Source organism: Equus quagga, chromosome 1 (genome assembly GCF_021613505.1).
Source record: "Equus quagga isolate Etosha38 chromosome 1, UCLA_HA_Equagga_1.0, whole genome shotgun sequence".
NCBI lineage: Eukaryota > Metazoa > Chordata > Mammalia > Perissodactyla > Equidae > Equus > Equus quagga.
Window position 1 is genome coordinate 165,943,964 of NC_060267.1, and position 26,296 is coordinate 165,970,259.

The 26,296-nt window shown below is 39.2% G+C and overlaps 1 protein-coding gene across 15 annotated transcripts in view; it reads left to right on the plus strand.

Annotated features, from left to right (window-relative positions):
• NEK11 (NIMA related kinase 11) overlaps nt 1-26,296 on the plus strand; it is a 245,575-nt gene that overhangs the window by 96,331 nt on the left and 122,948 nt on the right. For all 15 annotated transcript variants that reach the window (XM_046678210.1, XM_046678237.1, XM_046678221.1 and 12 more), the window contains 6 exons: nt 7,709-7,858; nt 7,952-8,030; nt 10,098-10,183; nt 12,527-12,646; nt 14,807-14,900; nt 20,136-20,250. In XM_046678210.1, coding sequence (XP_046534166.1) covers nt 7,709-7,858; nt 7,952-8,030; nt 10,098-10,183; nt 12,527-12,646; nt 14,807-14,900; nt 20,136-20,250 — 644 coding nt within the window. The remainder of the gene's footprint in view (nt 1-7,708; nt 7,859-7,951; nt 8,031-10,097; nt 10,184-12,526; nt 12,647-14,806; nt 14,901-20,135; nt 20,251-26,296) is intronic.

Below are 26,296 nucleotides of genomic sequence, written 5' to 3' on the forward strand. Positions count from 1 at the left end.
CTGGGTCATATGCTACTTATATTTTTAATTTTTTGAGAAATCTCCATACTGTTTTCCATCGTGGCTGCACCAGTTTGCATTCCCACCAGCAGTATATGAGGGTTCCCTTTTCTCCACAACCTCTCCAACATTTGTTGGTTTTTGTCTTGGTAATTATAGCCATTCTGACCAGTGTAAGGTGATATCTTATTGTAGTTTTGTTTTGCATTTCCCTAGTAATTAGTGATGTTGAGCATCATTTCATATGTCAGTTGGCCATCTGTATATCTTCTTTGGAAAAATGTCTGTTCATATCCTCTGCCCATCTTTTGATCGGGTTGTATTTTTCTTGTTGTTGAGGTGTATGAGTTCTTTATATATTTTGGAAATCAACCTCTTATCAGATAAATGATCTGAAAATATTTTCTCCCAGTTGGTGGGTTGTCTTTTTGTTTTGTTCTTGGTTTCCTTTGCTTTGCAGAAGCTTTTTAGTCTGATGTAATCTTGCTTGTTAAATTTTTCTTTTGTTTCCCTTGCCGGAGTAGATATGGCATTCAAAAAGATGTTGCTAAGACCAATGTCAAAGAGTGTACAGCCTATATTTTCTTTTAGGAGTTTTATGATTTCAGGTCTTGCATTCAAATCTTTAATCCATTTTGAGTTAATTTTTGTGTATGGTGGAAGATAATGGTCTACTTTCAGTCTTTTGCATGTGGCTGTCCAGTTTTCCCAATACCATTTATTGAAGACACTTTCCTTTCTCCATTGTATGTTCTTGGCTCCTTTATCGAAGATTAACTGTGCATTGATGTGTGGTTTTATTTCTGGGCTTTCAATTCTGTTCCATTGATTTGCTTGTCTGTTTTTGCTCCAGTACCATGCTGTTTTGATTACCATAGCTTTGTGGTACATTTTGAAGTCAGGGATTGTGATGCCTCCAGCTTTGTTCTTTTTTCTCAGGATTGCTTTGGTTATTTGGGGTCTTTTGTTGTACCATATAGATGTTTGGATTCTTTGTTCTATTTCTGTGAAGTATCTCATTGTGAAGACTCTCATTGGGATTCTGATTCAGATCACACTGAATCTGTAGATTGCCTTAGGTAGTATGGACATTTTAACTATGTTCATTCTTCCAATCAATGAGTATGGAACATCTTTCCATTTCTTTGTGTCTTCTTCAATTTCTTCCCATAATGTCTTATAGTTTTCGGTGTATAGGTCTTTCACCTCTTTGGTTAAGTTTATTCCTAGATATTTTATTATTTTTGTTGTGATTGTAAATGAGATTGTATTCTTGGTTTCTTTTTCTGCTAGTTCATTGTTAGTGTACAGAAATGAAACTGATTTTTAAAATTGATTTTGTACCTTGCAACTTTGCTGTAGTTGTTAACTATTTCTTTTTTTTTTAAAGATTTTACTTTTTCCTTTTTATCCCCAAAGCCCCCCAGTACATAGTTGTATATTCTTCATTGTGCGTCCTTCTAGTTGTGGCATGTGGGATGCCGCCTCAGCGTGGTTTGATGAGCAGTGCCATGTCCGCGCCCAGGATTCGAACCAACGAAACACTGGGCCGCCTGCAGCAGAGTACGCGAACTTAACCACTCGGCCAGGGGGCCAGTCCCATTAATTATTTCTAATAGTTTTCTCGTGGGTTCTTTAGGGTTTTCTATATACAGAATCATGTCATCTGCAAATAGCAAAAGTTTCCCTGTTTCCTTTCTTATTTGGATTCCTATTACTTGTTTTTCTTGCCTGATTGCTCTGGCCAAAAGCTCTAGTACTATGTTGAATAAGAGTGGCGAGAGTGGGCACCGTTGTCTTGCTCCTGTTCTCAGCGGGATGTCTTTCAGTGTTTCACCATTAAGTATGATCTTGGCTGTGGGTTTGTCATATGTGGCCTTCATTATGTTGAGGTACTTTCCTTCTATACCCATTTTATTGAGAGTTTTTTTATCATAAATGGATGTCAGATCTTGTCAAATGCTTCTCTGCATCTATTGAGATGATCATGTGATTCTTATTCCTCCTTTTGTTAATGTGGTGTATCACATTGATTGATTTGCAGATGTTGAACCATCCCTGTGTCCCTGGAATAAATCCCACTTGATTGTGGTGTACAATCCTTTTAATGTATTGCTGTATGTGGTTTGCCAATATTTTATTGAAGATTTTTCCATCTATGTTCATCAGTGATAGTGGCCTGTAGTTTTCCTTCTTTGTGTTGTCCTTGTCTGGTTTTTGGTATCAGGGTGTTGTTGGCCTCATAGAATGAGTTAGGAAGCATTCTGTCTTCTTCAATTGTTTGGAATAGTTTGAGAAGGATGGGTATTAAATCTTCTTTGAATGTTTGGCAGAATCTCGAGAGAAGCCATCTAGTCCTGGACTTTTGTTTTTTGGGAGGTTTTTGATTACTGTTTCAATCCCTTTCTTGTGATTGGTCTATTTAAGTTCTCTATTTCTTCTTGATTCAGTTTTGGGAGGTTGTATGAGTCTAAGAATTTATCTATTTCTTCTGGGTTATCCAATTTGTGGGCATATAGTTTTTCATAGTATTCTCTTATAATCTTTTGTATTTCTGCAGTATCTGTTGTAATTTATCCTCTTTCATTTCTAATTTTATTTATTTGAGCCTTCTCTCTTTTTTCTTGGTGAGTCTGGTTAAGGGTTTGTCAATTTTGTTTATCTTCTCAAAGAACCATCTCTAGTTTCATTAATCCTATTTTTTTTAGTCTCTATTTCATTTATTTCTACTGATTTTTATTATTTCCCTCCTTCTGCTGATTTTGGGCTTTGTTCTCTCTTTCTGGTTCTGTTAGGTGCATTTTAAGATTACTTATTTGAGGTTTTTCTTGCTTGTTGAGTTGGGCCTGTATTGCTATGAATTTCCCTCTTATGACTGCTTTTGCTGCAAGCCGTAAGAGTTGATATGTTGTATTTTCATTTTTGTTTGTCTCCAGGTATTTTTAAATTTCCCCTTTGATTTAATGACATTTTAAATTTCATTTTTAAAGTATGTTTGTTGCGGGCTTATAGAAATGACCTCTTATGTACATAATCATATTGAAATGCTTAATGACAGTTTAATATCCTCTTTTTTAATCTTCCTATTTTTTTTAGCTTTTCCTGGCCTTATTATTCTGGGTAGTACCTTCATTACAATATTGAATAGAAGTGGTGATAGTAGGCATCCTTACCTTGTTCTTGATCTCAAAATAAAAGCATAAACTTTCAATATTTTACCAATAAGCTAATATTTAACACACATTTTTATAACTTAAAAAAAAAATAAGATTAAGGAGGTTCTCTTCCATTCCCACTGAGCTAAGAGATTTCTTCTTTTTAAAACACAAATGGGTTTTGAATTTTATCAAATGCTTTTTTCTGCATCTATCAGGATGATGATATATTTTTTTTCTCTTTTCTTCTATAATGAGGTATATTCCATTGATTGATTTTCAAATCTTAGGCCAACACATATTCCTGAAATAATATCCACGTGGTCATGATTTATTATCTTTTTAATATATCATCATATTCTAATTGTATGTATGTATATGTGTATTTGGATTTTTTGAATCTATATTCCTAAAAGTTTTGCCTATAAATTTCCTTTCCTGTAATATCTTTGTTGTATTTCCATATCAAGTTTGTTCTGACTTTATAAAGTGAAGAGATTGAATAATATTGGTGTTCTTTATTCCTTAAATTTTTGGAGGAATTTGCCAGTAAAGCCATCTTTCTGGGAAACTTAAAAAAAAATTTTCAAATTATTATTTTAAATAATTGCTATCTCTGTTTAATAGATAAGGGACTATTCAGAGTTTATATATCTTCTGGTGTCACTTTGGTAAGTTATATTTTTTTAAGACCCTTTATTTTATCCAATTTGTCAAATTTATTGGAGAAAAACATGTTTAAATATGTTGCTTTTTTTTCTTTTTAACTTTTTCTGGCCTTATTCTTCTGGGCAGCAGCTTCCTTACAGTGTTGAATAGACATGGTGATGGTAGGCATCCTTACCTTGTTTTCCATATCAAAATAGATGCATGAACTTTCAGTATACATTCCAACATCTGTGGAGTCTATAGTGTTGTAGCCTTTTTCCGTTCCTGTTACTGTTAATCTGTGTGGTTTTTTTCTTCTTGTTTTCTTAATCAGTCTTGCTAAAGATCCATTAAATGTATTAGTCTTTACTGATTTAACTTTTATTGTTTGTTTGTTTCTATTTCATTAATTTTCACTCTTTTCTTATTTCCTTCCTTAAATTTTCTTTGGTTTGACTTGCTATACTTTCTCTAGCTGCTCAAGTTGACTTATATCATAAATGTTAAGACTTTTTCTTCTTTAATATAGGCATTTAGTGCTTTCAGTTTTGCTGTAGGCATTTGCTTTAGCTGAATTCAGTAAGTGTTGATATTTTGTACCTTTATTAGTGTTCAGTTAAAAATATTTTCTGATATCTGTTGTCATTTCCTGTTTGACCCAGGGATTATTTAGATGTGTATTCCTTAATTTTCAAAGAGTTGGAGATTTTGTAGTTTTTTTTTTTCTCTCTTTCTGTTATTAATGTCTAGCTTAATTTTATTGTGATCAGAGAATTGCTCTGAAAATTTCAATCCTTGAAATCTGTTCAGGCCCACTTTATGACCATGTTTATGGTCAATTATGGTAAATGTTCCATGTGTCCTTGAAAAGAATCTGAATTCTGTCATTGTTGGATGTATTTATGTTAATTTGTCAATTATGTCAATTTTGGTAATTGTGTTTAGATTTTCTCTATCCGTATTGATTTTTTGGATTTGCTTATTCTATCATCTATTGAAAGAATTGTGTTAAAGTCTTTCACTCTAATTGTGAATTTGTCTATTTTTCCTTTTAATTCTGTTGATTTTTGCTTCATACACACACACACACAATCTTATTGGATGTATACAGTTTTATTTTATTTTTTGCTAAGGAAGATTTGCCCTGAGCTAACATCTGCTGCCAATCTTCCTCTTTTTGTATGTGAGCTGCTACCACAGCAAGACCACTGATAGACAAGTAGTGTAGGTATGTGCCCAGGAACCGAACCCGGGCTGCCAAAGCAGAGCACACTGAACTTGACCACTAGGCCACTGGGGCTGGACCTGGTATATAAAATTTTAGAATTGTTATATTCTAGTGATTTGATTTATTTATCAATCCACCATCCTAATCTTAGCAGTGGTTCTTGCCTTAAAGATGTTAGTATAGCTACACAAGCAATATTTTAATAAGTATTTGCATGATATACCTCTCTCTATCAACTTCTCTGTGTTCTTATATTTAAGTGTTGTTTCATGAGCATTGTAAAATTTTTTTTGCCCAGCCTGATAGTCTTTTTAATTAGAGTACTATCCATTTACATTTAATGTAATTACTCCATATTTGTAATTTTATTTGCCATATTATTTGTTTTCTATACATCTCATTTGTTTTATGTTCCTTTTTCTCTCCTTTTTTGCTTTCTTTTGGTTTGAATTTTTATTTGATTTTTTCCCTCTAGCAACTTGTTAGTTATACACTTGTCAGTTATACGTTATTTTACTGTTCTTTTGGTGATAACCCTAACAATTGTAATATGCATCCTTGACACATTACATCTAGTAAAAATTATTACTTTTACCTAAGCAAGGAACTTAAAATACGTTAACTCTATTTATCCTCTATGTCTTTGCATTATTTTTGACATGAAATGTTATTCTACATGATTTTTAAACCCCATAAGATATCCTTTTTTTCTAAAGTATGCTTTTTTTTTGGTAAGGAAGATTTTCCCTGAGCTAACATCTGTTGCCAATCTTCTTATTCTTCTTTTTTTCCTCCCCAAAGCCCCAGTATATAGTTGTATATCCCAGTTGTAGGTCATTCTAGTTCTTCTATGTGGGATGCCACCACAACATGGCTTGATGAGTGGTGGGTAGGTCTGTGCCTAGGATCTGAATCAGTGAACCCCAGGGCACTGAAGCAGAGCGCACAAACTCTCAGCCACGGGGCCAGCCCTCACCCCAAGATATTCTTAATATTATTTTATAGAGTTAATATTGATTTATACATATTCACAAAATTACTCTTTCTAGTGTCCTTCATTTCTCTTGCACTCCTTGATTCTGTCTTGGATCGTTTTTCTTGTGTCGGAAGAACTCCCTCTTAGGATTTTAGTGCTTTCCTGCTGGCAATAAATTCTCTCAGTTTTTGTTTGTCTAAAAATGTCTTTATTTCACCTTTATTTGAAGGGAATTTTTTTCTGGGTGTAGAAATCTAAATATGTGCTACTACACCAATTACCATTAGTAGTCTTACAGATGCATGCAAAATTTATTGAGCTGCAAATAATTTTCATAATTTATAATGTTTACATTGATCTTGGTGTTCTAGTCAGTATTATATGATTTCTAACATCCCCCCTCTTTCTAGCATTCTGTAATGGAAATAGTCCAGGATTTGGAAAGTCAAATACCTTAATTTGAGAGTCAGTCAAGGTCACCTGTGTGACCTTGGACAAGTCATTTAACTCCTCTGAGCCAGATTCCTTATGTACAAAATGGGAAAATTACAATATTGGCTCTATTTCACTGGGAAGTTAGGAGGCCCTGTTGAAATATGTATGAAAGCACTTTGTAAAATGTAGAGTACCAATCAGTTGGAAATTTTTAGTGTTATTATTATTTACTGGAACAGAAACGTCCTCGGTGTATATATCCATAATTCTCTTACAAATGCACATTTTCATGAACATCTACAAAATAGTTAAAACGATAGTATTCCTGTATGTATTTACTTGTACATACCCTTCCTTGTATGGAAAGGATTAAGGACAGTGTTAACAGTTACAGAAAACACAACTTACACAAGGCCAATCACAAATTTATTTCTAATCTTTCAAGCAACTAACATGAAAAGGGAGACCTGGCCAGTTAAACACTATTCGTAATGCCCATAAGACAAAAATAACCCATTATTTGGGAGAAGTATAGTTCTTTCTTAACACTGGGTTCAGGTAGGAATTTTCTTTTAGATTTTTAATGATGTAGAGTTATTTAAAAGATTTTTCTCCTGTTGTAGAAGTTACTGATTTGCATGGTTGATCCAAATCAGTATTGGACTGTTCTAGAATTTTAATATTCTGCTTCATGCCCTCGAAGGGAGAATTATACATTTTAATGTAGGCTGCAAGTAGCTGCTCTTCCACCCTACTTGCAAATGGATTCTATTCAGAAAACTAATAAAGAATGTCAGTTTCCTTTTCAAAATGCTTGGATACACATTAGTGGCAAGGTTAGGCTGATAAATTAAAATTTTATTTTGCATATATAACATTAGCAAAGCTGCCTTAGGAAGACAATATTTAGCTGTATTTTCTTTTTCCTTCATAAAGGTTAATTAAAAAATTCTTTACTACATTGATCAAATATTTATTGAGTCCCTACTCCACACAGGCATATTCCTGTTGGTTTGTTTGCTGTCTTGACAAAAAGTAGTCATTCAGACTTATATTTTGTGCTTTCTTCTTTTGCTTTTTCCTCTTTTTTTAGTAAACACGTTTAAATGGAAAAGAACAGTATGGAACTGAAGCTTTTAAACAAACAACGGAAGTGTATAGTACTGTCTGACAGCCAGTGCACTAACACACCTGAGGTTTTGTATGACGACTACATTTAAAGTAGGACATTTGTTCCTTATTTAAATTCTCTGAGTTTGTTTTCAGGTCTCTGGCGTGCATTTTATATGAGATGTGCTGCATGAATCACGCATTCACTGGCTCCAACTTCTTGTCCATTGTTTTAAAAATTGTGGAAGGTGACACACCTTCTCTCCCTGAGAGATATCCAAGAGAGCTGAATGCCATCATGGAACGGTACGGAAATAGATACAGAGCCACCGAGACAATTTTAAATGGTATTTATATTTTCGTTCATTTGATAAAGAATTCTCTTTTTAAACCTTACAGCATGTTGAACAAGAATCCATCACTGAGACCATCTGCTATAGAAATTTTAAAAATCCCTTACATTGAGGAACAACTACAGGTATTTAAAACGAAAGCAGTGCGGGAAACACGTATTAGCATTTATATACATTCTGGGACTTGAAGATGTGCTGCGGGAGTAAGAGGCATCAAGAATCAGTCAGAAAGGAGAAACAAGATTTCTTTTAAGCTGAAGGAAATTATTAGTTAGGACAATCTTTTTGCAAAAGCAAGTGTGTGAACTCCATTCCCAGGTGCCCCAGATGTGAGAAGTTTGGGCTGCGATTTTCTGCCTCAACTCAACATCTACCCTTAGAGCTCCTGGTTTACAAATCTTGCCTCAACCCTTTGTCAACATATCCCTGCCGGGACAACAACGTACTACTAATAATACCAAAATCTGGGGGTCCCATTGAGCCTTTATTGTTCCACTCCTTTATTCTGTATCTCAAGAGGGCTTTCTGTTGATTAGCTGAGTTTATTTTGTTTTCCTGTAGATTCAAAAATTTGATGCAGAGAATCTCCCTCTGGTGGTAAGAAAAAGGCAGAGGGCGACCTCTCAGAAGGTTTTTCTTACTTCTTAGGCTTTCACAATAGAAATCCCTCTGGCAAATTTCCTTTAAGTTTGTCAACAGCTTTAAGAGGACCCACAAAGCAGTCATTCCCCTTCAAAGATGTGCACACCTTTTCGTCAGGGTCCAGTTCTAAATCCTCGGGGATCAAGGGTGTCGACCCGATATGCATTCACTAGCTGAGGGCCGGCCCCTGTGTGGACACTGGGGGCCGAAATGAAACGAAAGGAACAGATGTGGCTCCTGTCCCTTTGGAGCTTGACTGATAGTAAGAGAACCCATTGACCAAGAAAAAGTAAGCAAACAAATACAATAATTATAAATTATCAGGAGCCCTAGGAAGAAAGCAAACAGGATGCTGTAAAACAAGGGAGGGGGAGGGGCTTTGGCAGTCAAAGAAGGAGTAGGTGACATCTCGACATCAGCAAGACAGCAAGAAGCAACCAGCAGTATGAAGTCTAGAAAGTGTTGGAATCACGGGGAGTAGCTCGTGCAAGCCCTGAATGCGGTCATGTTTCCTGGAGGGAGATATGGAGGGGAGGGTTCTTCTGCAAGGATGCGCTACCAGGGGAAACCCCTAGGAAGTAGGGTTAGCAGGACCAGAGAGGGGAGGTGGGCAGAAGTTCCCTGTGCTTCCAGCTCTCCCTCTGTGGGGGCAGAGCTGGCTCCACTGGCCCGAGAGCAGGCCGCTGACAGGGAGGCACAGGTGCTGGCTGTTGGGATCCAAGCCACACTGGAGGGCTGTGAGCCTGCCAAACAGTGAAACAAAGTTTAATAGCGTGTATGCATGGGAGAAACTGAGTAACTCAGCCAACTGGCTGAGGCTGCCTGTTTAAGGATCTTCAGCTACAGACAAGGAGGACCTTTGGGGTGGTGGTTTGGGGCTTCAAAGGGGAGGAAGGCAACCCACATGGAAATGGAAAAGCAAATGTTTGGTAAATAGAACTTTGATAAGAGTGGGTTTAGCAAGGATTCTCCCAGTCTACCGGATACCCAGAGTTATCTATGGGGACGGCTTGTCCTGGGGACAGGCCTTTATTTTAAATTTCTTTTAGGCAGTTAGAGGGGAAAGGTCGAATGCTCTTCTTGAGTCTGAGCCTTTATTGTCTTCAGCTCAAAATAATCCACCTACCAGAGTGGCACATCTTGGGGCGGCCTGCCCTGGATGCCATCAGAGCCCACTCATCTCACCTTGGTCCTGGCCCTGGGAGTGGGGTCGCTGTCTGCTACAGGCCTGGAGGTGGCAGAGAGCTGTGTCTTCTTGGAGCTGAGGGGAGGCCTGCCCGTGCCTGGGGAACAGGGAATGAGAGGGCAGGAGGTGTGAGCTGCAGTGGGAGAGGTACGCGAGCCGGACCTGGCAAGGTCTCGTTGCATAAGCTACCAGGGAAATGTCTGTAACCCTTTATCGAAGGCGCAGTAGTTATGAGTGAGTTTTGTTTTCAAGCTCCCAGACATGGTCAATAATACGGCAAAGCAGAAAAGGCACCTGGTTGTTTTATGCCCTTTCATCCCTGAAGAGGAGTCTGTAAGGTGTCTAAGGGTTATTTTTTTTCTAGCACCTGATGTGTAGATATTCAGAAATGACTCTGGAAGACAAGAATTTGAATTGTCAGAAGGAGGCTGCTCATATAGTTAATGCCGTGTAAGTAATTTCTTTGTTTTTAAAAAGCCCATTGAGCGTAAATGTTAAATGCATTTGTCTTTAAAAATCTATTAGTGCTAAGCTGACTGCATGGAATATCCTAGAATTCGCTTAAGTCTTGCCAAGAAATTAAGGAGCTTCAGTAACTTGGCATTGCAAAGCCCTTTGCCCCAGGTGGTAGCAAATTGAAATAAAAGTTTAAACCACAGCACAGCTTACAGATCTGCAGGGTAGCGCTGTAGTTGCCTTGTAAGTATAGAGAGAAATTAATATCTCAAACATTTAGTGATATTTATGCTAATGAACCTTCCATATTAAGCATAAATGACTTTCACATGTTGTTTGTTTAATGGGAACTGGCAGAGTATCTTTTGAAAAGGCAACATGTGGAGTCATGAAAATACAATTGAAAATAAGCCAAAATTCACTTCCTTGAGATATACATAAGAACTAGACAATGTGTTTCATCAAAGAATCATAGTTATTTCCTGGCCTAACTTCTCCTACTTCATTCAAAATATCTGTGTTGTAACTTAGAAGAGCCCAGAATACTAGGTTACTTCAGAACAATGTACAGCTGTGCAGGCTGTGTATTGAACAACTCCAGGGGGCACCACTTATAAAAACCAAATCTATAATTTTCGCCGAAGGACCACTCTATTTAATTTTATAAGGACCCGATGAGAATGGCAGTTGTTCTCCAGAGTTGTGCAAGGTGGTGGGGTGAGAACAGTAGCCCTCATTAGGTAGCCCAGATCTTCGAGGCCAAATAGTGTAAATATGTTTCTCTGACCCCCAGTCCAGTGGTTTCTCAACTGCACCATGTTTGTTTTCCATCTTCACATTCACAACCGAGGAAACTGGTCCATGAAAGATATGAATTCTTTGTTTAACACATGATCTCCAGGTAAAGTACACTGCACGTCAAGGGATGAGCATGCTCCTATAACCAAGTTTTCTTGGGTTGCTAACTGTTCTTTCAAGAAACCTCGGAACTTCTTATTTTATTTTTATTTTAAAAGTAGAGATGTGAGAGTAGTAGATATTTTAGTACTGGACTAATTTTAACTATCATTTTGCACTGCAGTTATGAAACAGTTTGCCTGATACTGCTTACAATTAGAGTGTGCTCGAATCCAATTGTTTGGATGGTGTTTCACAATATGAGATAGTGGTTTCAAATTGTCACTGTTATTTTCAAGATCTATGACTATGTTTTAAGGAGATCTATTTGATCTTACAAAATAAGGTGTGTCTATTCCTGCAAATTGCATGTCCCCTGGAGGCTCTGGTCTGGATGGTATCCCAGAAGGATGAGACCTGCCTACAATGGCCATTACAATTTTCTCAGTGTTTCTTAAGGAGGGAGTTGAGTGCAAAAGGCGTTCTGCATATTGAGCCCTAACCAAGTCCAGCGCAGAAACAAATGTTGTTGAGAATGTGGTTATAGATCTTTCAGTGGTTAATGTAAACACATTTATTTAGCTGAGGAAAGAGATTCTTAAATAATAGTATTGGCTGACATTTTGGGGGCCATGATCGTATACACGGCTCTGTTATAAGCACTTTACGTGAATTAAGTCATTTAAACTCACAACAACCCTATGAAGTAGGTACTATTATTATTATTATTTTAATGTCATAGAGCCATTAAGTAACTTGCCCAAGGGCATATAGCATGTCACCTCGGAGGCAGGATTTGAACTGAGAGAATGTTATTAGCCTGTGCAATTAACCACTATGCCAGGCTGCCATAAAAACACCTACTGTATTAAGCCTAGAATAGAAGACATGTTCAATAAGATTCAGCTATTATAATAATACCGTTTTTGGATACTGTTAATGTGTCAGGTACTTTAAATACATTATCTCATATAATACTCACTATAGCCCATTATTTATGGATAAGAAAACTGAATTTCAGAGAGGTTTGGTAACTAGCTACAGAGCTAATTAGTGGTGGAGATGAGATTCAAATCCTTCTGTTTCCTAAGATTGTGTCCTATCCGCATGGTTTAATTAGTCTGCCAGAATATTTGCTTCTTAGAGGCCAAGATCTGAATTTGTCTTACATTATGAAAACCAGTCATAGGCAATGAAATGAGCAGAAATTTGGAAAGTACGTAATTTTCTCTTAAACAAAAATCTAATTTGAAATATATTGCCAATTAACCACAGTCCTGGTTGGTTCATTACCTACCCAGAGTTTATTGGTTTTTGCCTGGTCTGTCTCAAGATGCTTTTCCCTTCTCAGTAGTGTAATGCTACGTCTGTAAAATATTTGTTTAATTTTTCTGACCTTATTTGGGGTGGGTTGCATGTGGGGAATCTTTATATCTATAGGCAAAAAAAGATCCACCTGCAGACTCTGAGGGCGCTGTCAGAAGTGCAGAAAATGACACCGAGAGAAAGGATGCGGCTGAGGAAGCTCCAGGCAGCTGATGAGAAGGCCAGGAGGCTGAAGTAAGCTGTATTTCCTTAGGGCACCCTGGGCCCTGGGCCGCTTCGGGGGGCGGCTCTGAAGGAATTTACTGAAGACAAGCAAAAACCAAAACAGGAAATCAACATGCACATACTCATTATATATTTATCTGTTTACTCATTCACTCGTTCCCCCAAAAGATGGTTGTTGAGCCATAGATGGTTATGGGATGCCAGGCACTATTAATATCAGGCTTTCAGTCTTGTGTGAAAAGAAAAATTGAATATCAGTGAGGTTATTAGTGATGAAAACATAAAGTCAGCCTCCAAACGAAGCCTCTTTGTTGGGAACACCTTCTGTACAGACTCCAGTGAGAGGGCGAGACGGCGGCTTCACTGCCCAATCCTCACTCCCCAGATGTTTGCTGTAGCCCCTCTGCCAGGAGACCTAACTCATCTCTAGGGGGAAGAATGTAGTGGCAGGAAATTGTTGGCCTTAGAAAGCAGATTGGAAACAGAACTCTGTTCGGTCAAGGGAAGCCCTTTGAAAAGTCTATGCCCCAGGCGCCACTGCTGGTGGGAGGCAGCATTAGTAATTAGAGCATTTCCACAAGAAAGGGGAATTCCAGAGAGCGCTACAATCCCAGTTTCTCAAAGTCTGATTTTTCAGTTGGTAGGTTATCCAATTTCCTAAATTTTTTCTTCTTTCTTCTCCTGCCAACTTTTTGGTAGCTTAGAAGCCCCAACGAAGGGCTAAAGAGACAGAACAGAACTGAAACTCAAATCTGTTCATTTTGTGACCTTGTTCACGTACCTGAAAAATGGTGTAGCGGTGTCCTTGTGCTTACAATGAAGATCATGATGAACTGAGTAAGACTCTGTGAGACGGTTTTCCCTGAACACCCGCTTTCTTTTGTAAATGTGGCAAAAGATTTCCGTCAAAGCACATCCTGGGCAGTGGTGTGCTGGTAAATGTTCAACAACCACCTTTGGGCAAGTAAGAGGGCTGGGGTGACTGCTGATTTCTTTGCTGATTTCTGTGATGTATATACTCCCAGGATTGGCCAATTTCTAACTACCAAGGTGATATCATTGTTCATTTGGGAAGATATGTCCATAGTCTGCTCTTGGGAGCCAGTACAAGTTGGTTTCTGCAAACTACTAAACCACTGAGTGTGGGTTTTACTGAGAAAATGTATTCATTTAGATTGTTTGAGCCATTGCATCAGCTCACAGTCCCAAACCTATTTCTAATCTCAGAAATGGCAATATTTCCAAGTACTATGATTCATGTCATTGGTTGAGGGTAAACGGAAAATTAAATCTCTGACAGGAATAGATTAAAAAGACTAATTACTTACATGCACATTACAAATTGCTTTTCAGATTAAAACTTTTTTTATATACCAGAGAAAGTCACAGATCCTTCACGTGACATTTAACATTTTTTTTATTTAAAGGCAGTGGCTTTTAAATAAAGTTTCATCTTGATTTTATGAATGACTTACATTGGAATTGTTTTTGATCGTTATTTCTAGGATTTGAGAGTGGTCATGCGTTTTACCTAGAAAATGGCTGTATTGTTAGAAGGGTTATAATGTACCCATTTTATATACGCAAAAATTTGACTCCAGGGATGTTCAATGACTTTTCAAAAAAATCTAAGTATAAATTAGCATGCAAGTAATCACAAGAACTGAAATCTTTCTTCCAGTTTAGTAGCAGGTCTATTAAATTCAATCGTCCAAAGGAAATATGTCTGAGAAAAGTTCTCCTCCCTAGTGAGTCTCATATTCTTTTCCATAAATTCTTTGAAATGTAGCTCTATTTTCCACGTTTATGGGTTTATTCATCCTGAAAGCAGTTGTTGACTTATTAGTATGTGTTAGGCCTTGTGCTGGGCATTGGGGACACACAGCCCTGTCACCGCAGTCAGAGAACACACAGGGATTGGTACTGTCTTCCACTGCTGCTTTTAGGAGTTCTAAGGCTGAATAAGAAGCCAGAACATTCTTATGTGTGCTTTAAAAGAGAATCAAGTGGATGCCACACTGTGCACATCGTGATGAGGGAGAGACCCATTGGCCTAGCTTCCCAACAACCCAGTTTGCCTGTTGAAACAGGAATCACACTTACTTGTATAATGTAGATGCGGTTTTAGCAAATTGCAGCTATTTTTCTATGTTCACTTTAAATTTGCAGAAAACTTGTGGAAGAAAAATATGAGGAAAATAACAAACGAATGCAAGAATTGAGATCTCGGAACTTTCAGCAGCTAACTGTTGACGTGCTCCATGTAAGTACTCTCTTATTTTGAATTTTACATAAAACCTTTTTTTTCTGACTGTTTTTTCTTCCCAAATACCCCCAGCACATAGTTGTATACCCTAGTTGTGGGTCCTTCTAGCTGTGGCACGCGGGACGCCACCTCACCGTGGCCTGACCAGTGGTGCCACGTCCATGCCCAGGATCCGAACCGGTGAAACCCTGGGCTGCCGCAGTGGAGCGTGTGAACTTAACTACTTGGCCACGGGCCGGCCCCCAAGTACTCTCTTATTTTGAATTTTACATAGAACCTTTTCTTGCTTCAGATTCTTCAAATTCATCGGGCCAGTTGGGTAGGGTAAGGAACAAGGTAGGAAAAAAAAAGCATCCAGACCAACTTAGCCCAATTCCAGGAAGGATGTACTGGGGTTCATTTTAGAGTGTAGGCCAACGGGCAGTGACTACACTGATTCACAGCAGCTGTACTTAGAGAAGACAGATCAAGTGATTCATCCAACAAATATTGAGTGCCTACTATGAACGAGATAACAATCAGCACTGAATAAACAGTTGATGAGTAAAAATTATGACTGTGCATAATAGAGGTATGTCTGCCTAATTTTGAATTTCGGACATGCTATTGTAGCTTTTCTTCTTTAGTCAACTGTTCTCTTTCTCTCTTGTTTTTTATTCTTTCGCTTTTAATTTTCTGTCTCCCATCCATATCATTGTGCATTGTGTTTACAACCCCTTTACACTTTGAAGAATTACCATAGATGTCTAGTAATAAATAGGGTTGCAGATTCACATGAAATGGACCCCAAGTTCATGTCCTCTGCATCCCAAGCCCGTGAAGAGCAAATACCATTTTCTCTAATGGTTAAAAATATCTTCAGAGGCCTTGATGTAGGCTCTGATGCTTAGTCTTTCTTCAGGGTCATGTTTGGACAACAGACATCAACATGGCCTCCTAGATGTTCGTAAAACCACTTGGGAAGGAGTCATTTTTATGGAGAAATCACTGTCTCAAATTCTGCTTGTTCATTCGTTGGAGATCCCTGCATCTGAGGGAGGTTCTTTACTTTAGCAGGAAGAACCAAGCCCCCTGAGGCTGTGGATGCTCATTCTGCTGGAGCTCAGGAAGCAGAGGGCTCCAAACCCTGGGGCCTGCAGGAGCCCTACAAGAGCTCGCTCTCAGCCAGGCTGAGCCTGGAACACTTGTTTTCTGCCTCCTTCTGGGAGGTAATCCGCCTTTCTCAATTATTTAGTGATTGTGAGTGCTTTAGAGTTCTGAAAACCCAAAGTTGGACCAGACAGGGAGCCAGCCTTCTCTGACCTTAAGAGTCTCCCTCTGTTGGACACTTTAGCAGACCATGTGGGGATGCAGGCAATAAGTGCTCAATCCCACCCCCCTTTCTCCACCCATCTCCCACTCCATTAGGTGAAGCCAGCTGTGAGATCTGTTGCGGGCTCCAGAGATGTGGCAGATGGCATTGTTCCTGTTCACGGAGCCTGATGTATGGAGAAATTGCTGGCTGAAAGGGCCTGGGGTCAGTGGCAGTGTTGGATCCCTGCTTGGGGAAGGGTCTTGATGCTACCCAATCCCCCTTCTAACACTGAGCGCCTTTCTTCAGCTCTCTAGACACTTTCTAGGCCCTGAAATGATAGCTTGTGGAGGTGGGTCATTTTCCCTGGGTCTGTTGGCTTTCTTCCCCTGAGAACTGAGAACAGCGAGTTCCCACAGATCCTCGTAAGGAGTCTGGCATGAGGATAAGAATTCTGCTTGTCAATATGTGTAAACTGCTCATCCAATCAGCTGATGGAAACTAGGAATTTCTTTCTGGAATGCTCAGGGACCCCTGCTTCTCAAAGATTTTACCCCCAGAGATTGGAAATTGACAAGTACAGACGTAGTATTTGTTTTATAAAACCTAAATAACTGTCTTTATTCTTGAAGTTACCATATGGCAAATAAAAATAGCTTCAAGTATGATCTTACATTTTAATGTCTTACTTAAATTTTTTGCCTTTTTTCATTGACCCTTCAAAATAATCATTTTTGTGTTCTTTTCATTTCTGATGTGATTATTATCAGCATTGAACAACTACACTGTATAAGGTCCTGTCCCTCCTATAAACCAGAGTCCATGGGGGGATCCTGAAGTAATTTAAGACTGAGACCATATGGCAGGCAGAATCTCAGCAGGTTTTATTAGCTATATTATCCCATAGAACATGGGAGCCAGACGATAGTCCATATCTTGGCCCAACTCAGGTGAAGAAAGTGAGGATTTCACAAAGATTTTACCAAGTGCCAACTCATAACTTCTATGGCGTCTCCCTACTTCCCAATTCCATCCCTTTTCCATCAGCAAGGAGCAGCGGGAGCTGGGGGGGTAGTGCCTGATGCTGTCTTGGCCAGAGATATTGTTTCATTCTTTGATCTTCTAAGATTCAGTATCACCAACATCTTTGACCCTGAGCTTTCCGGAAGCATGTTTCCTAAGTCTGCATATTGATAGGAGGAGGAAATGCTCCATTCAGGTACTTGGCTCTTGAAGATAACATCCTCTTCTAGCTGGTTCCATCCTGTAGATGGAGTGGCTCAGCATCCCCAGGTCTCTTGCCCTCTTTTGTGCAATTATATCAGCCATTTCCTTCTGACCCATCATTGGCATCCCACCTTCTGTCTTTCAAATGTCACCTCCTCTTCAGGAAAACCTTTGACCTCTCAGATCCACAAGCCACTGGCCCTCCTCTAAATTCTTCTGGCTTATAGCAACGTGTCTCAAATTTCAAAATGCACCTGAATCACGGTTGGTCTTGTTGAAATGCAGATTCTGATTTGGTTGTTCTGGGGTGGGGCCTGGGATCCTGCATTTCTAACAAGCTCCCTGATGATTCTGATGCTGCTGGTCCGGGACCACACTCTGATTAATAATGGACAGAAATTGGGCCTCTTGAAAGCAGGAGTTCATCTTCAGATGAAGGAAGACCAGGAAAAGCCATGATGAACAGACCTTCTTATAATCGCTTTAGGAAAAAGAACACTTAATGGGAACGGAAGGAAAGGAGGAGCAACCTGAGGGAAGGCTTTCTTGTTCACCCCAGGAGGAGGATGAAGAGAGGAGGCCAGGCAGAGCAGAGGCAAATTTAATCATATTCGCAGACACAAGAGTGAGGCAGGGTTAATGATATTCACAGAACAAAGGAGGGAGAAAACAGGAAGCTGAACACTTTGCAGAGAGAATGAAGGGTTTTAAATATCTCAGAGAAAGGCATCATTGAGCTGAAAAAGATGAAATAAAATATAAGAAGGAAATTGGATTAATCATATGCAAGAGACTAAAGAAAAACATGATAAAGAAGGAGAAAAGGAAGGAGGAGGAAAATGTTCGTGTCTGTGCCCATATGCAGATGTTTATGATTTCATTTCTTCCTGATCTCACTGGGGCTCTGTTCTCTATTCCTTCTTCCCTCTCTCTTGCCAGCTGAAGAAAAACATTTTATTTTTCAAAATCAATTGTAGGAGATGGAATCAGAGTTAGGGGAGAGAATGGGCTGGCTATGTTACCTCTTAAACATGTTACAGAAATTCTCTGAGGCATTTAGGAGAGTGGCTTGTTTTTTTTTTCAGACCCTGACTGACAGGGTCTTTTATTTTGGCAGGGATTTTCTGCTTGGCTGGATTTGGGCTTGGAAATCTTGAAGCATAGTTGAATGTGGAATCATGCTAGGCACTGTTTCTTTAAAGGATCGTAGCTTAAAAACAACTAGATACATAAGACACATGATAAGCCCAGTCTTTCTTTTATCCTGTGGGTATATAGTTGTGATGATGCCAAAATTGGGTTTCTGTGAAAAGTGCATAGCAGATCAGGTCTCCACACATGAAATGGTAATGGAGATCAAAGATTAGATCAAGTCCTTCTCTTTCTAAGAGAAGCAATTATAACAATTCTATCTGTTCTCTTCAGAGAGAACCTCAGCAAATCAAAGTCAGTTGAGAGCCCAAATAGTTATTTTCAACTATTTTCTGAAGTCCATGTAAAAACACACATCACACAGTCTCTGTTCTCTGTTCTTAAAGTTGTCTGTGTGCTGTCAGTGACCCTTTGAAACCTGGAACCAATTTCATCCCTGCAACAATTATTATACAGTGCAAAAAGTGGACTTCTTAAAAATATGTTGTGACTATGTTTTCATGAATGCCGCACCACAGTGTAGTATGGCTTTGTTTTACTTATTTAATGTTAGTTTGAAGTTTCCTTTCTATTTTTAATAAGAAGACATTCTTGTAGCAGTTCTCCGTGAAAGCTATTTATCAAGGAAAATCGGTCAACTCAGCTTTAGCTCTAGGTTGCAAACACACACACACAAACTGAAAAAAAGGCTAAATGACTTATTGAAATACCTATTGATATATTTGAGAAGTTTACCTCTTATTTTTTTGAAGTGTGAATTCTTTCGTGTGGCCTCTTAGATCCCTTTCTTTTAGCAAATTGGAATTCATAGAATCACAGAACTTTTAAAGCTAGAAGAGAACTCGGAAGTCATCCAAGCCAATTCCTCTAGTTTTGTTTTGTTTTTTTTTCTTTTGAGGAAGATTAGCCCTGAGCTAACTACTGCCAATCTTCCTCTTTTTGCTGAGGAAGACTGGCCCTGAGCTAACATCCATGGCCATCTTCCTCTACTTTATACGTGAGATGCCTGCCACAGCATGGCTTTTGCCAAGTGGTGCCATGTCCGCACCCGGGATCTGAACGGCGAACCCCGGGCTGCCAAGAAGCAGAAAGTGCGAACTTAACCGCTGTGCCACCGGGCCGGCCACTGCCTCTAGTTTTGAGATAAGGCAACTGAGCAGGGCTGGACTAGGATGAATAAGTATGATACCCAGGGTACAAAACTGAAGGAGGTATTCGTTCTCACCTGCCAGTCGATCCTGCTCTTGCCTGAGCCTGAAAGTGAGAACCTTCTTCAATTGTGCACCCTGGGCATTCCACCTGCCTCATCCTAGTCCTGGCCCTGAATCTGAGGCCATGGGAGGTTAAATCCTTTGCCCAAGGTCACCTGTCAAGTTGATTCAAGGCTGTTTCTCATATCCCCAGCTGCCTTCCTGAAATTTGAAAATGTTATCATGTTTAAGGGAGAGGATTAGGTAGGCTTTTGTTTCTAAATAGTCTTCTAAACAAGAATATTGTTTCATTTGTGGTAATGCTATTTCCTTCTATCAGCTTCTCATGAATTGTTCATTACCTTTCACAAGGAATTTGATGACCCAACTTCAGAGAACCTGCCTGAGTCTCAGCCTGTTTCTTCCCCGGACCTCAGCGCACTTGACTCAAGTGGAGAGGACACCATAGCTGATCTTGGAGATCATGGTATGAGTTTGCGTCAGTATTCAGAAGGGTGCTGTTAGCTGACACATGGGTTGGTGTGGCTGACCTCTGAGAGAAGCCTTGGATGTATGTGACCACCTTCCGTCTTTGCCAGAGCTGGGCTGAGACCAGGGTGAAAAGCAGAGAAGCCATGGGGTTTGTCCTCTTCTCTCTTCTTTGTGTTAGTGAAGGTGAGCTGGAAATGCTCACCAGGTGAGGGACCTCTTCTTCTGCATCAATTAAACAATATTGTCATTAACCTGTCTTTGGAACAGTGTTGGACTGTGAATGCTCTGAAGTATTATTTCCTTCTATGAATGGTTTCCCTGGCCCTTGTAGGGGAGGAAGAACTATTTAGTTTCTATTTCTAGAACAGAACAATTTCTCTTTAGTAAAGGAAGACCCCTTTAGTTTCTTCTGGCTGGTCTAAGAATTAAATTGACATGAAATGAAATAACAGGAGAAAATCAAACAAAGTTTAATAACGTGTATATTTAGGAGGAACCCAGGAAAATTAGTGGCTCACCAAAATGGCTGAAGCTACCACCTTAAAACCATCTTCAGCTGAAGACAAAGGAGAATGTTGGGGGTAGTGGTTTTGGAATTCAAAGGGAAGGAAGACAATTCACATAGAGATGGAAAAGCAAATATTTGGTAAATAAATGTTTGCCATGTTTTGCAGAGACAGTGTGACATGGGAAGGACTTTCATCAAATGGGCCTTGCCAGGTTCCTCCCTGTCTATCGCACCTAGTTCGTATTATACTATAGTTATCTATGGGACAGCTCCTTCCTGGAACAGGCCTTCTATCTTAAATTCTTTTAGGCAGTTAGGGGGAAGGTCAAAGTTTCTTTCTGAGTCTTTTGTTCTTAAAAATAATCAAGCCAAAGAGATGCATTTTAGGGTGGCAAATTCTGATCCCTCACACCCTCATAAATTTAAAGTAAAGAAATGAAGTCAGACTTTGGAAAACCAATGCTATGGATGTGCAATCATTGCCAGAAAAAAAGTGGGAAAGATACATCATAGCCTAATGGTTAAAAACATGAGTTTTGAAGTAAAAAAGCTAGTTCTATCAGGAAGCCCCAGGCAGCTTAATCTCTCTAGCTCTCAGTTTCCTTATCCATGAAACAAGAATAATACCTCCTTTAATGGTTGTTGTGAAAAGCAAATGAGACTAGGCATGTGATGTGCTTTTAGCTCAGTGCCCAGCACACAGTAAGAGCCAAAGAAAGGGAAGCAGTTTATGACCCTGAGGGGAAGAGTAAGGATGTAGGGGCCTTCTCAGTCTTGTACCACTCTCCCCAGTACCTAGGACAAAGTACCAGGAATGTTGTAGGCACTCAATAAATATTTATTGGATGAATGAGTGGATGAGTAAATGAATGAATAATATGTTAGTCTGGACCTCTGAGAAACAGTTGCCAAGTTGAGACTAAAAGCACAAGGATATCATTGGGGAATGTCTGCCTGAAAGGAACTAGGAAAGGAGCTGGAAAAGGCTGAGAGAACCATCAGACCACGTTTCAAGTCTTATTCCAAGTGAGAAGAGAGAAGGTTCGGGGGATCAGCCAAGACATCAGAAAGTCCTTAAGCAAAGTCAGCCATCAGAGGCCTGCTTTAGCATCCCTGATACACTCCTGCAGTGGCCCGTGGGGTGGTGTAGGAGCCTCCGAGAGAATTCAGGGATGGACAGCTGGGGCCCTTGGCCAATTACACTCTTTGTAGTTGGAGGTCTTCAAGGGGCATCTTCAAGGCTGCACAATGGTATGACAACTCTTTTTTGGCAGTAGTTGAGTTCTCTTTCCAAACTAAGAATGAAAGCAGTGGAACATGGATTGGCTGGTCATCTTAGCCCAAATTTGCATTTGATGTCTTCCTAATAGAGCTGTTAGAGGTTGTGCTGCCTCCTTCAGCTATAAGGAAACTAGCACCCAAAGCTCTTTAGGTTGGCATCTGCCAACTTTTGAAATGGTGTTGTGGAAGCTATCTAGTAACAGGTGTTATTGACAAACAAATCTTTATATCAGAATTGATTTGCATCTTAGACTCTTTTTAGGTATTTCTTTAATATGTAATTTGTTGTTCTCCAAAGGTAAAATTTGAAAGCATAGAAAGGCCCATGGGCCTTTGTTTCTAAGAATATAAAACTGAGAGTTAGGCCACCGAGTTGCACGTGATATGGATGGCTTGTGCTCTGCTGGAGGGCAGAGCCTTGCTATCTATAGAGAGGAAGCCCCAGGACAGGATATTGAGTGGATGGTCTAGGATCAAGAAGTCTGGGCCCAGCCTCTGGGTTTCACCTGGGAAAAGTACTTGCTACTCATTTCAAAGATGAGACGCCAAAGACATGAAGTAATTTGCTCAAGGACTCTAAAGCTCCTGCTTTCTATTGCAGCAGCCTTTTCATTTCCCCCGAAGTGATTGGGGTTGGAAGTGGTGGGTAGGAGCAATAGATTTGCAAGAAGCAGACAAACATGTCAAGTGAATTGGACCTTCAAAAGGCAGAGAGTCTTTGTGTGTCTCCATGCTAATTTTTGTTAACTGTAGTAGCCAAATTACTCCTAAGCTAGCCCTGACCACAGGTTCCAGCTGCTACCAGGAGACTCAATCTGGTGCCCTCCTCAGGTCTCCCTTTGTCTTTTGTCATGGAGGTTTCAAGATGGTAGACCTCATAGTGATTTACTGGTTAAAGTGGTGATGGGAAAATCTACTCCTTTGACCACCTTGTTCATGCAATAAGGAAACACTACTTACATCTCCATAATAAGCTGTAGAATGCAAAAAACAGTAGTTTTAGTTGGGCCAAATACCTTGGAAAATACACGTTTCCCTTATTTTTTCGTCTCTATAAAGTCATATTTTCTAAATTTGATTCTATCTTGAACATTAAACTGAAAAGGGAGACTTAGAACTATAAAAATGTAACCTTTGGATTGATGATTGGTTAGAACGGTGGGCAACTTACAAGATGATTGTGATCACATAGCTTAATCATGAAATTTTGAGACATCAGACTTTAATCTGTTGATGAACTCTGGAGTGGTTAGTTAGTTTCCGCATTCTCTTTGCCTTTTACCAGATTTGACTCCAAACTTTCAGAGGAAATTTTTATTTGTTTACTTTTTATCTAGCATGTATATGTAAAATAAAATTACACAGTCTTTTTTTAAGCTCCTACACCAAATGTTTAATCAGTCTTTGATGTTGAACTGGAAAATTCCCTTTGGGATGAGGGGAGTTAGTTGCAGAGGAAGAAGACAGGCTAAGACATTATTTACATTTGATATGCATTTAGTTGACTACAGCTGATTTAATCGAGCTGAAGTCATGGATAACCATTATAATCAAATGAGAAAGCACAACCGGAACATTAAGGAAATTATCCTGATTTAACTTCTTTTTTTGTAATGCTGATGATTTCTTCCACATTAATTTTTCTCAGGAACTTCATTGCATTCTAGCCTTATTTTCAGCAACTCATAGCTGAGTTTCAGAATAGCATTTCTTGTGAAGCTGGAATAGCCTGATACTTGTGGATCCTGGGCCCACCCAGAGCATAGCTCTTAACCCAACCTTTCAAATTGCAGAATCTGCACTGGTGTGCACCTTGGTGGCCCACCTAGAGCCTGACCAGTTGTCACCTCTTTATTGCCCTTTCAGCCACTCCTTGAGCAAGTCCTGAGCCCCTTCCCTGTGCTCAGGGAAAGCTCGGACCTTAAGGGGGTTGTGCTTTGCTTGCCCGTAGGAAGTCCACATGCCCTTTTCAGTTGTGGGCTGCTCAATGTCCTATAGTGTCATCACTTTCCTTTAAATGTCCAAGTGGAAATAAGGTGATTTGAACTCTGTTATGCAATGATATATTTTTATTGTTTTAATTTAAAAAAAAGAAAACTTTAATTGACTTTGAAATTCCACTTCTAGTTACCTAAGAGAAATGAAAGCATGTCTACTAGAAGATCTATGTACTAGAACATATGTGCACAAATGTTCTTAGCCGTTTTCATAGTAGCAAAAATTAGAAACAAGTCAAGTATCAATCAACAAGTCAAGTATCAATCAACAAGTCAAGTATCAATCAACAGGTGGAACTTGTAGTTTACTCATGCAATGTAATTCTGCTTGGCAATGAAAAGAAGCAAACTATCAATACACACAACAATATGGATGAATAGCAAAAGTATTATGCTAGGTGAAAGAAGCCGCAAACAAAAGAGTTCATGATTCTGTTTCCATGAAGTTCTAGAATCAGCAGCACTTACCTATATGGTAGCAATGAGGCCACTGGTTGCCTGGGGGTTGTGGTCTTGGGAATTGACTCCAGAGGGGCACAAGGGAAGCTTTTGTGGTGATGGGAAAGTTCAATATCTTGATTGTGCTGATGGTAACCCAGGATGCATATATTTGTCAAAACTCATTGAACTCCATACTTTAAATGAGTGCATTTTATTGTCTATAAATTATACTTCAATAAAGTTGATAAATAAAAAAAACATTGGTAAGATAGTCAGAAAAAAATGAAAGGAAAAAGAAAACATTATGAGTTATGCCCATCTGTGTGTGTTTTAGCTAATGAATAAACGAGAGAGATTTGAGAGATAGAAAGCAACTGAGAAGATCTCTAGATATTACTTGGGACACAAAGTCCTTCATCCAGAAAATGATCATGGGGTTTCCTTCTAATGTCAACTGAACAACATTATCTTCCACAAGGAGTGTTAGGGTTTTGGGGTCTTCTCTCAGGAGGAAAGTTGGTTATTTAAAGATGGGGGGCAGAATCCTTAGCTCCTCTCTTCTGTCTTTATAGTTGGAAGGCTCATGTGGAGTGGCAGGGAACCCATACCAGCGGATCTAAAAGGATCTAGTACCAACTAAAGCAGCCTGAACATAATAGAACAAAAAGTAACAGGCCTGACTCCGACACCCAGCCGGAGATAGGGAAGCTGTCGGAGCTGCCCAGCTCATTAAAGAAAGGAGACAAGTGCCCAGGGTCACTTCCATATTCCTAGATGTACCATCACTTCCAGAGCTTTAAATGTCTTAAAGACTTGAAGTGTAGATATAAATTGATGGTTTTGTTTCATGTTTGTCACATGTTCCACTGAGTTACATTGGTGTTTCCACCAGACTCTCATGTTTACTCCCAGGAATAAAGGCTCCTGCAGTCACTCCCTAATTTTCTGAGCTGTAGAGGATAATGAGAATGAATCTAATATTAAATGAAGATGTGCTGATTCTCCACGCTGAGGCATATTAAATAATTTAGAGTGTTCCTTCTGCATGACAAGCTGGGTAGGTGCTTCTAACTAAAATTTAAAGATTATATCCAGTTTGAAAAATTAAAGTGGATGCAGAATAACACCTGTCTGACAAGCCACTTCACTGTTGTGTCCTAGGCAGGCATAATAGAAAAAGGAGGAAAATCAGTCCCTGGAACATGAATTATTCACAAAGAAAATCTGGACTCATGGACATCTCAAAATAAGTTTTTTACCTGGGAAAGCACTATGTGATTCCAAAGTCCACCCCTTAGGTAAATATCAATTATACAGTAGTTATTAAACTAAGGGTCCTGCTGGTAGGACAGGGAACATCCTTAAGTGGCCTTGCTTAGCCTGTCATGATTCAGATTTGGACTGAATCAGTTAAGCAGAAAATTAAATAAACATCAATCATGTCTTTAAGGTAGAATGGAACACAAATATAATAGACTAAAACCTCATATAATGTGTGTTTCTGACGGCATTTTGCACATAGCATGGGATGGTTTTCCTTGAACTGAAGAAATTATTTTCCATGCGTGCAGTTTCACAGTTGTACTCAGGGCTCATGCGCCCACCGCCTGGAGAGCATCACTTTGATGCCTGAAGGAAGCTAAGCTGCCTTAGAAAACGAGTACAGCTATGTTGGGTAGTATCTGCTTCTAGTCAAATAACCAGCTTTGTTTTACATGCTAATTTTTTCTTAAAGTGATTGAAATATTTTGCTTTCATGTTTAGGCCAGATTTTAATTTAGACCTTTGTGATAGGCATTTAAATTTGTCCTCTC